This window comes from Centruroides vittatus, unplaced genomic scaffold (assembly GCF_030686945.1).
Source record: "Centruroides vittatus isolate TY-2023 unplaced genomic scaffold, ASM3068694v2 contig_3127, whole genome shotgun sequence".
Classification (NCBI taxonomy): domain Eukaryota; kingdom Metazoa; phylum Arthropoda; class Arachnida; order Scorpiones; family Buthidae; genus Centruroides; species Centruroides vittatus.
This window is the reverse complement of record NW_027122015.1, coordinates 354,343-366,753: the sequence shown is the minus strand read 5'-3', so window position 1 is coordinate 366,753 and position 12,411 is coordinate 354,343. Positions and strand designations below refer to the sequence as shown.

The 12,411-nt window shown below is 28.3% G+C and overlaps 1 protein-coding gene across 2 annotated transcripts in view; it reads left to right on the top strand.

Annotated features, from left to right (window-relative positions):
• Window positions 1-12,411, top strand: part of aPKC (protein kinase C iota type) — a 77,847-nt gene that overhangs the window by 23,063 nt on the left and 42,373 nt on the right. For both annotated transcript variants that reach the window (XM_067267990.1, XM_067267989.1), the window contains exons 4-6: window positions 2,609-2,698; window positions 9,765-9,815; window positions 9,899-9,984. In XM_067267990.1, coding sequence (XP_067124091.1) covers window positions 2,609-2,698; window positions 9,765-9,815; window positions 9,899-9,984 — 227 coding nt within the window. The remainder of the gene's footprint in view (window positions 1-2,608; window positions 2,699-9,764; window positions 9,816-9,898; window positions 9,985-12,411) is intronic.

The window sequence follows — 12,411 nt, the reverse complement described above, 5'->3', positions numbered from 1 at the left end:
AGTTTAATTACATTTTCATTAAAAAATTGTAATTTTTTGTTGCACAGAAAAATTTTAAAAAATGTCCTTTCTTTGTAAAATGCTTCACACTTATTAAGAGCATTAAAACTGCTTCATCTACATTAACATAAATGCAGATTCTAGCATGTTTTCTTGTAGGTCTCACATCATTGGCTAATTTCAAAATTGATACACAATTTGTTGTTATGGTTGATAAACTATTCACAGAAATTCCAAACTTTGCTATAATGTCTTTCCTTTTTTGAGCCTTTATCAACTTCTCTCAACACATTAAGTTTTTAGTAATGCATAACCCCCTCCCTCCCTTCCAGTCAGCATATCATTTACGGACAGCCCCATATTAATAGTTCTTCAAATTCCATCTGGATGACTTATTAAATAAAATCTCACTAACCTCAAAAATTAGTCCAGCAGTTGTCAAAATTATCATCTTTCTAATGTTTTTGATATTTGTTAATTGTAAATTGTTTATCTGTCAAACACAGTATTTGGACCTAATCTCTCTCTTCCTTTATAACCAGTAACTATATGGGGGGAAATTATATGATGGTTTTAAAAGCTAATGACCAATGTTTCTTGTACCTGGGCTGCAGTTGTACAGACTGATACTTGAAATTGAACCTAAATTTGAACTCAACCCAGAGGGAATAATTGACTTTTAATGATCAATGGTCCTTACAAATTGTAAAAAATTTCATTATATAGAAATTTAACTTCATTATTTAGACACAATTTTACATATATTTTTGGTTGAAAGAGCAGTATATGAAGCAAAAATTTGTTATTTAGAGAAATTCACTATACATAATTTCATAGTATGGAAGTTTAACTGTCTTTTTATTTAAAAAACTAATGTTTGTTTGTGTTTTATTTTATACAGTGAATAGATCAAGTTTAACATGTTTAGAAAAGTTTGAGAATAATAGTGATACCTCGTTTTCGTCAAAAATCTTTCCGAAAACAATTGGCAAAATCTGAAACTGATGAAAACCGAGGCAATTATTTCCATATGAATCAATGTAAATCCAATTAATTCGTTCTGGACACTCCAAAATACATACCAAAAATACATTTTATAGAGAATAAATATAGTTTTTAATACTAAAAACAATAAGAATTTAATATAAAATGAATACAAAACACTAATGTAATGAATAAATGAACATTTAACATGGCTTTTGAAGGGCTGCTGGCTTTTGAAACTTTCTTTGGTTTCATGATGGAGGTAAAAGGAAAAAAAGCAATGGAATTGTTTGGCGTTTTTAAAACTCTTTCCTCACTGTAGGTACTAAGACGGCCTCTTTTAGCAAGCCCATTATGGGTTCAGCCCGTAACTCGATGGGGCGGCTGGGTGGTGAGGGACGGGGGGCCCGACATATCTGGACGGATCACCACATGAAAAATTCTTGGAGATTTTTCGACTCGTCCGGATTCGATTCCGGGTTTTCCAGAGTGGTTAGCTGCCCCCTTGACCGCTCGGCCATCTGGCTGTCATAGAAGATATGTTTGGCTAGATGCACAGGCTAATGCTCACACAACGAGAAACAATGCCACACTGAGTAGGAAAATGCCTGGGTCTCTCTTTGTTTTCACAAAATTAGCAACATGGTCATGTGGGCACACCAACGAAATCTGAGGCAACTGACGAAAACCGAGACAAATTTTTCACGAAAAAAAATCAACGAAAACCAAAACTGACGATAACCGAAGTCAATGAAAACCGAGGTATTACTATAATTGTATGAATTTAAAATATACTGAATTAAAAATAGTAATTCAATAAAATATAATGTTAATTTTTGAATATAGGCTTATATCCTTAAGCCGAGAAAAACATTTAAATTTTAATGTCTGATTTTATTTTTTTAAATAAAAGTTTATTTTCTATTCTTTAGTTTATTTGGATAAGAAATTGATTTTATGTTGAAGATGGTAGTAAAATAACTATTTGTAACTAGTAAAATATTGTTAATTGAAAATAAATAGAAATAAAGAAGCTTATGTAAAATTTATTAATATAAATGTTTTTCTCAGTATACAGTATTTTTTATGTAAATACTTTCATAGTTAGATATTCATTTCTCCACATGAATTAGTCAATAACATTTAATTGAACATTTTGTTTCTTTCTTGCCTCCCTATAAGAGCTTTTTGCTTATGTGCCATTTTATTCAAAACAAATGACAAGGGTCTTCCTGACCAAAATTTAATCTAAAATAATCTACTTGATGATATCATAAAATTTAAAAATAATTGGAAATCAATGAAGAATGTTAACTTGAACTTATTTTCAGAAGTGTTATATATTGGGCAGGGATTCAATAGTCAGAATGGAAGGCAGGAGTGCCACTATTGCAAGAATGAAATTTGACATATTTTTTATTTCTAATTATTTTAAATGAAATAAATAGTAAAATAAATACAGTAGGGGTTATTTAAATAACCTTCAGAATGATGTATATAATATAAATGTAATTCATATCCAAGTACCTTAACAAATTGAAAATAATTTTATTTTAGCATGTTTTGGATATATAGATTATATAAATCATTGAATATTTAAAACTTTTATAAATCTTATTTTTAGGTGATCCTTGCGTAATTTCATCTCAGTCAGAACTTGATGAAGCTATTCGTTTATATGAAGTTAACAAAGATTCTGAAATCACAATTCATGGTAGGTTATGGATTTTAACTTAATAATTTGTCTAATTTTTTTCTCAAAGATTCATTCGTAAATGTTCCTTATGATCTTGCTAAAATTAATTTATTATTATTTCATTCATAATAAATTTGCCAATATCATAATTTAAGAAGTCTCTTAGCTTATCTTCTTTGATAACTTTTGTAAACAAATTCAATTGTAGACTAACATTTAAATGAACTTTGATCAGTAAGATGTCACTTTAATGTGTATTTAAGTTAATTATCAATGAATTGTAGAAAAAAAAGACTGATTTGTTATAAAAATATGGTGACTAAGATGTTTACGTATTTCAGTAACATCAAAACGTTTTAATTAATGCAATGAATTAATTAAATAGTTTTTAGTGTTCTGTAAGAATCAGGGCTGTGGAGTCAGTAGATTTTTACACGACTCCGACTTTTTCTTATGATTCGACTCCGACTTCGACCAAGGGCGGACTTGTTAACAAAGTAGGCCCGAAAATTCTGACGTCATCACGTGACCTCAGAATATTAGCATCAATAAATATAGTTCTAATAAAGATAGAACGTAGAAACTTTTTTATTCCAAAGCTAAAATATGCCTCTAAGTAATGAGTCAATACGATAATTTTTACTTTTCTGTTGTTATATATAACAGAGGAAAAGTGTAGCAATAGTTCAAAAAATGATCCCACCCCAAATTTTTGCATTTTTGGACTCAAGGCACCTTGAAATGTCGAGATTTGCAAAAGATTCGGTTTTTTTTTTTTTTTTTTTTTTTTTTCCTGTATGTACGAATGTTAAACTGTATGGGAGGCACAATTTTGAATCGGAGTCAGATGGTTTAACACAGGAGTTATTAAGCTTGAAAATGGTTGAACTAAATCGGTTGGCACACATTCTAACATTCGTGCGTACAGAAAAACCCTGAATGCTTTTGCACTTCTCTACGTTTCAAGGCTTCTCGAGTCCAAAAGCGTAAAAATCTGAGAAAATCATTTTTTGACTGATCGTCATTCTTTTCCTTTGTTATAGGCCTTACTGTATAACAGCCTGGAAAGTAATAATGACGATGATTCTGATTATTTTTAAAAAATACAAAATAAAACGATTTTAAAAATTAATTAAACAATAAAATTTGACACATCTACTGAATATATAAGTTCATATTTATTGACTTGTTTGATAATGGCATTGGTATTTGGTAAGCGTGTATGAATAAAAATAGTAAATACATTCTTCTACAAACAAATTAGTTTAATAAAAATGTTGTACAGTACTGTACATAATATGCGAGTATATTGGATAATATATAAGTATACAGATACATTAAACTAAGTCAAGAATGAGAAATATAACATTTAGACTGGTAAAAAACAGGTTGTTATTTTGCCACGTTGATTAATTTATTATTTTTCATCTCTGTTATAATCTGAATTACTCCTTACAAAAAAAATCATTTCTATTAATTCAGCATTCACTGAAGTTCTTAAATCATATTTAATAATTTTAAGAGCGGAAAATAAACGCTCTACTGAAACTTGGTTGGTGACAATGCTGTGACAATTAATATTGTATTTTGAATAATGTCTGGATAGTACAGTATTGCTGTTTTAACATCTAAACTTTAAGAGTGGTCAATGTGATTTATTTTTTCCAGTGCATAATAAATATCATCTTCAAATTTTGTAAGATTTCCTTTTCTGTTCTCATATTAGAACTCAAGCTTAATTTTGAAGGTAGAGACGAGTTTTATAAAAAAAAAACTAGCAGATGAGCCAGATGTTGCTCACGCAAAAAGTAATGATAATGAAGATTAAGATATTTAGATTATAGCTGATTTTACCCGTTTTCACTGGGTGTAAGAATTAGGTCCTCTCTCTTCCGAGACTAATTAGAGAATTTTTAGATGGGTGTAAAAGTAAGTTTGATTTTTCACAAAAATGCAAAATACCACATCTAAAATAGCACAGTAGAAACAGAGTTCTTTGGGGTAATCCTTAACTCTCTTCTTCTTCCCCCGTGAGAGAAATTTCGAAATATTCCTTCTTAGTGTACATTTTTTGAAATTTGGTACACAGTTATGATGTATCCTAACTGTGTACCAAATTTCAACTCTTAACCGTTTGAACTCTGAGCTTAACATTATTATTACAGCATTATTATTATTATTATTAACCCATCTCAATTATAAGATTGTGAATGCTAATAACAAGTAAAATATTCATTAAGTCCAACGACACTGGAGATATGACACATGACCCCTTCCATGTCTCTACCCTGTCAACCTTTAATAAAGAACCAAAATTTAATAGCATTAATGCCCTTTATACACGCGCTACCATGCCAAATTTTGTTTCTTAAACTTTACTCATTCTGAGATGATATTTAATAATTCAGAGCAGAATAAAGAAATTAAACAAATTAGACGCCAACATACACGTGTGGACGCACGAATTTTTCCCTTTATTTGACCATTTTTGGGTTCGAGAGATCTCCAAAAGTATAGATTTGCAAAAAATACTTTGAGAGTCAAATGTGACACGACTGAAATACTTTTTTGTTTTTTATATACATAACAAGTTGGAAAAGTGAAAAGGAGTCGGAGTCGGGGATTTTTGATGACTCCGACTCTGACTCCGGCTAAAATACCAAAACTCCACAACTCCAACTCCGACTCCACAGCCCTGGTAAGAATAGATGAAAGCTATTTCATCATTCATATCAACATGTTCTTTTAAACCAGTAATTTTAAATAAATGTAAGAATGAAGTAAACAAAATATTAAAATAAAAATTTATATTATATTTGATAAATAATTCTTTAGGTCAATTTAAATTCATTGGAATTTTAGTCAGACTTAAATATTATAAAGTTTATAATAATGTAGATTGTCCTTAACATACAGACAACTTGCTCTTTCATATGCAGTTTGTTCCAAGTGATGAGATTTGTTAGTCACATGACTATTTTTATTTGATGATCTTGCAATGTCATGGTCATGACAAAGCTCTTATGAACCAATGAACATTTTCTCTAACCCACTACAAACTATCACTGTGAAGAGTTTGTTTACAAAATAATGAAAATTAGCAATCGTGATGTGCTACTTATATTTTTGTGCTACAACTGCTTATGTGTATTTTATTGGCAATGAATTAATATATATATATTTATTTTATAGTTTCAATGATTTAATTAATAAAATAATGATTTTGTAGTTATAATACAGTAATTAGTCAAAAAAAAAACTTTTACTTCTTTCAGCTATAAGCTGCAATTTCAGAGGCATAAATATTTCACTGTGCTGTATCTCATGATCATAACACAAAAAGTTTAACATGTTGGATCCAAGGGTTGTTGAAGGATATGATGTAGAGTGATATTGAATCAATGACTGTGTGGTTGACAGTCAAACCTACAATGATCACATCACATCCAACCAGTTCGCTTTGATATTGACTAGTTTGTGCTTAGCCTTAAGTTGTTTTTCATACACAAATTTATACTTTTATCCATTTTCAATTGACAAATCAAATAATTTTGAGCTATGATGCAGTGATGTTTTCTGTCAGTTTTGGTTTCAGTAACAGCAATCTGTGAAAATTTTTATTATCTGTTTCCTATTTAATTTATGGCTTTAACATTTTATATGCATTACATCTAATATCTGTTATGTATTGTAATGTATTCACAGTAAAATGGTATAACTTTCATAACTTAATAATAATTTTATATATATATATATATATATATATATGTATATATGTATTAGTGATGTAACGAATAGTATATTCGGCCTCAGCTGAATACTGAATATTCAGCTAGGAGCATGGCCGAATTTTCAGCCAAACTATTCGGCTTGATTAACGCATGTACGAAAATTGGCGCGCAAACCGCATTATGGCAAGGATCGCGCACCCTGCTCTCTATTGGCCCACTGTCACTACGATTTTTTCTTCCAGTAGGTCTAAATTATTTAAATTAATTAATTAAATTATAATTATTAAAGTTAATATGAGATGGAGCCTAACGTCTACTTCTAGTGCCAAATTGGTTTATAATTTATGTAATAGCCATAAATAGTCCGATATGATTCGGCAGTTGTTGGTATTTAGATGTAAATTATAACTTTTAAGTTACTTTATTAGCAATCGATCTTTTTAACTCTTTAATTAAACACTAAAATTTTGTTTTTACTACGTATTTGTAGACTGAATAGTACTCTAAGGATATACTTTAGTGGGAAAATATGGTCTAGTTTCTCCCCAGTTGTGGAACAGTTCAAATATATTATTGGAGGTTTCTATTTGTGAAGTTATGTGCTATTTTGTTGCTATTGTTTTTGTCAATATTTTTAAAATTAACATGATTTCAAATGTTATCTTTTGCATATAATGAGAAATGCTCATTCTTTGCTTTATATATAAAATAAATTATATATTAGTTACTCATCTTCTAGAAATAGATAAATAATTCTTACATTAAATACGATAAGTTTCAATAAAACGTTTTGTAAATCATTTTAAAATATCATAAAAAATATTAAAATATACACGAATACGAATATAACATAATTAACTAAACAATAACATTAATGCCCGATACATTATAACCTACACGCCATCAATGCCATAAGATATCGGGCTAGATAAAGGTTATAATGTTATTTAATTACGAAATAATTTAATACTAGAGTTAGATGCTATTTCTTATTAACTTTAATAATTATAGTTTAATGTTCAGCATTAATTAAAGTTACCAAAATGATTAATTTACTGTGTTTTTGTTATTTACTCCTGTTTTTAGGTATTCGGTATTCGGTATTCAGCCAAATAGTGAAAAATAGGCCGAATACCGGGTAGTAACCGAATATTCATTACATCACTAATAAATATATATATATTTCTAAAATTCTACGAATAAAATTTCTTATATAATATGTATATTTTGCTATTGGAGAATTTTTAGGAATGTATTGCATTCAAAAATTAGATGCCCTATGTTTAAAACAAATATTTTATAACTTATCAAGATAAGATACAGAACATATATATTCAGACATATTTATAATTTTTTGTCAATATAAATTATTTTTTATATACAGTATACTGTATTAGTGATAAGTTCATTTGAATGAAAAATAATCTATAACTTGAATATTGAAATCAATACAAATGATTTATTTGTCTCTTTTTTGGCGTGTTTTAATTTTAAAATAATGGTAAATTTGCCCAAAAAGTTACAATCTTTGCTTGCATGAAAATGATTTTGTCCAATTGGAAAACACTGCACTAGACCCAATCAGGCAGTTTTCTCTCTTGTGTAGTAAAAAGTCATTGACTAATAAATGAGTTATGTATTAGATAGTGTGTTGATTTGTTTCCATTGTGGATAATTAATGATAATTTCAGTTTTTAAGTATACTTATTTAAAATAAAACAATTACCGTTTAATAACTTTATAAATTAGAATGCATGTTTAAATACAATTAAAAATAATTTAATAAATATTATATTATTAATAAAGCAATTTTAAAAATAGTTTGAGAATTTTCATATTTTTATTCTTAACCCTTTTCATGCTGAAAACCTTTAGCATTAAGTAAATAGGTGGAATTCGTTATGCGGCGCATTTTTGCGTTTTTTGGGTAATTTTTTGAATCGCGATATTTCGCTTCAATATCGCGCTATATTCAATCTGTTTTTTGTGTTTGATTAAAAACATATTACAGTTTACGATTGTATAATTTTTAGTTTTATACATATTTAAAATAATATGAAGTTTACGAACAAATTTGAAGGTTACGAACAAAAAAAAAAAAAAATTAATTTACAGAGAATCGCTGAACTTTGTACATCTGTTAGATAGAAACATCTGTCCTCTATTAAACAAAACAAACCGCAGCTTTCTACCTAGAGCGGGGGAGAAGTTATTGCCATTATTCACACTATGTCTCTAATTACTTAGCTGGGAGAGTAGTCGATTGTTCGTGAAGCGACACTGATTAGTCAGGACTGTGTCAGTCATAGAGCTTTGCTCTTACTTTTGTAAAATAATTGAATGTATTCAAAATATATATGAATTCATTTGACAAAAATTTTAAAGCCAAATTAACAGCGCGAACACCTTCCATAGACTTACTATAGGAAGGTGGAGTTTCCCGGGAATATTTATCGCTAGATAGTTTTAAAAACATATTTACTCGCCTAAATATTGTCGAATTAGCTAATTTAATGTCTAAGTGCATTAAATTAGTTAATTAGAATTAAAAATCGATTTAAAAAGCAAATTTACAGTGATTGTTTACATTTTACTTCGAAGGTTGGAGGCGGGGCTTTTCGCGGCAATTTTTTCGTTTCATAAGTCTGTGATTGGTTAAAGTAACGTCAACAAAGACAGAAGAGACTCAATAAAACTGTAGAAGGAGTTTCCCTTTGATTGTTTTCAGCCAACTGTGTAGTTAACTGCGAAGATTTACTGTAGAATAGTAGGGGATGTATTTACCAAAATATTTATGGCTCAGGGCAATAAACAAAACGTTTATTGGCTTAAACAAAGTCAATTGACATACAGAAGAGCGAATCAAAGCTAAGATCTCTGGAAAACTCGAATATAGCGCAAATTAATCGAAGTTTTTGATTAATTTTTTAATTTGGACCGATCGGTACGTTTTGCATCACTGATAAACGAAGAAGTCACATGATACAGACCGATCGGTACCTAACCGCATGGATAAGGTTAATATGGGAAATATAAAGCAATTACATTTTAATGTTAAATGTCTGAGAAATTGCCAGAATTTAGCTGAAAGAAAGAATTTTACAGATTTGAATGAATCATTTAAATATTTAAATATTAATCAAATAATTAGGAAAATTATTCAAATTAACCCATTACCAATGTATGTAATATATTGAAATTTCTGTTCCGATGATCATAGTATATTTTAACTTGATATTTTATCCATACAAGTTTAAATTGGTTTGTGATCTTTAAACTTTTTATTAATATTATACATGAACTGTAATTAGTTACATTGTGTCATATAATATTTTGATTTTCTTTTTAAATAGTATTTCCTAGTATTCCTCCAGCACCAGGATTACCTTGTCCAGGAGAAGATAGTATGTAATAATATATATTTTTAAATACTTAATAAATGTAATTAATTCAGATTTTAGAGATAATTAAATATTGAAAATTCCAGAAAGTATTTATCGTAGGGGTGCTAGAAGATGGCGTAAACTGTATCGTATAAACGGTCACATATTTCAAGCTAAAAGATTTAATAGGGTAAATCATTAAATAAAATATATTTTATTTGTTGATATTAACTTTTAATTTACATTATTGTTATTTTTAATCAATTTTTCTAATCAGATACACCTTATATGTCAACACATGAATATTTACAGTTTTATAATATTTTTATATATTAAACAGTTCAGTGATTTATTCATATATTTTTATTCAAGAAGATCCAAGATTGTTTGGATCATCATACTAAGGAAAGTAGAGGTTTAAAAACTTGTTTTTTAAAAGTTTTTAAATTTGTACTTTCTTTAGCAGTCTCAGTCTTCCATATCTTATTTTACTATTTTTCTTTCAAGAATGAATTTGAATTGAAGAATTTATAGCAAAAAATTTTTAGTTTACAAAAATATTTGTAATATATTATATGTAGCATTCCTATTGTCAGTGTCTTTTTCAAATTGAATATCAGTAATATTAACATCTCATTAATTTGAATTCTATACAGTTTTAAAATTTAGAATTATCTACTATATGAAGTATAAGAGAAAGGAATATTATTAAATTTACAAGCTAAAATAACTTCACAATTAACAATGAGACTAAGAAAGAAATATTTTTCAAAACCATTTTTTCTAATTTTGAACAGACATTTTGGACTCTATTTTTGATACAATAGAAAATACCCCATACTCCCAATTATCTGTGCTATTTAGTGCATCCATGATCCCGAAAAACCAGAAAACGTAAGTAATCAAAAATATCCCTCTAAACTGTAAAAAAAAAAAAAAGGAACTATTCAGAGGTTTTAAATGAAACTACAATTTACAGTATATACAGTTCAATGCAATTATAATGCAATGCAAATGTGAGTCCCAAGTTTCATAAGCAGAAATGTGTATGTAGTCAATAAATATAAAAAGTATGTTATTTTTAATAATATATAAAAAATATAATACGACATTTACAAAGTTAAAAACTTTGTGTCTTGTCCTTCTTTTCGCCGTATTACACCATCAGCAGTCCTCAAGTCCTCACAGTCCTTCGGAGACGACCTTTCTTTTGAGGCTACTGCCTCCGTGAGAAAATGCAGAGTAGGTAAAAGCGTCCTCTGGTGTTGTTGCCACAATCAATAAAAATATTACATTTTAAGTAAAAATTATTTACAAAAAACATGTAATATTTTTATTGATTGTGGCAACAACACCAGAGGACGCTTTTACCTACTCTGCATTTTCTCACGGAGGCAGTAGCCTCAAAAGAAAGGTCGTCTCCGAGGGACTGTGAGGACTTGAGGACTGCTGATGGTGTAATACGGCAAAAAGAAGGACAAGACACAAAGTTTTTAACTTTGTAAATGTCGTATTATATTTTTTATATATTATTAAATGTAATAACGCCAGCCATGTTTTTTGTAAATAATTTTTACTTAATATGTTATTTTTATTTTTACTAATGTTGTGTGCAAATTTAAATCTCACATTACTGTGTATAATTCATGTATTTTTTCCAAATTACTGTATTTTAATTTTAGGGTTAGTAGGATATTTTTTTCAACTGTTTATAGTGTGCAAGTACGATTTTTTGTGTGTGTGTATTCTATCAATTAATTTTGTAAAGTTTCATTTTTAAATTGAGTCAACTCTGTGGAGGTTTAAGACCATTTCTTGGAAAGGCATATGAGCTTCAAAGCTTACTGCTTTTACACTGATGATGTGTATACAACTTCCTGTTTGTTATGCTGTCCATGGACAAGCTGGACAAAATATTTTTACAATGCACAGATAATCTGCACATGGATAATTGAGAGTTCAGTGTTTTTGTGAATAAAATTATTTTCATTCACAAATATCTGCTATTATATCAAATAAGATGATAATCAAATCAAAGATGAAATATTAATTTTAATGAGAACATTAAAGTTTAACTACAGTAGTATAAATTTGTATTTACAATAATAATATAAAGATATTTTGTAATACAGATAAACACTCTTAGTAAATCTTTGTGAAAATGTATTAGAAAAAACTTCATATTATATCATCACTGATAGCTGTTGGATATCTAAGTAATATACTTAAGAGAATACATGAATAAATCAAACCTTTGAGATTGCTATCTACATTAATTTTTTGGTTGAAATTTTCTTATATAATTTTTATGTAAATGTAATAAATATCACATACAAATTGATTAAGTTTTATGTGTTCTTGGAAACTATTGTTGTTTTTTTTACAGCCATAATCAATTTTATAAGTATTTAATAAATTATGGGAATTTGTTTTTTTTATTTTAATGTATTATAAGGAATTCAAGATGAATACAGGAACAGCAGATTAATAGTTAATTAATCAAACTACTAAATTAACAAAATTTATTTTTTAAAACTTTTTTACCATACTGGGTATGCTGAAATTACTGCTTACCTATATATAATATGTAGGTTATAATGGAAGTAATGCTTCTCAG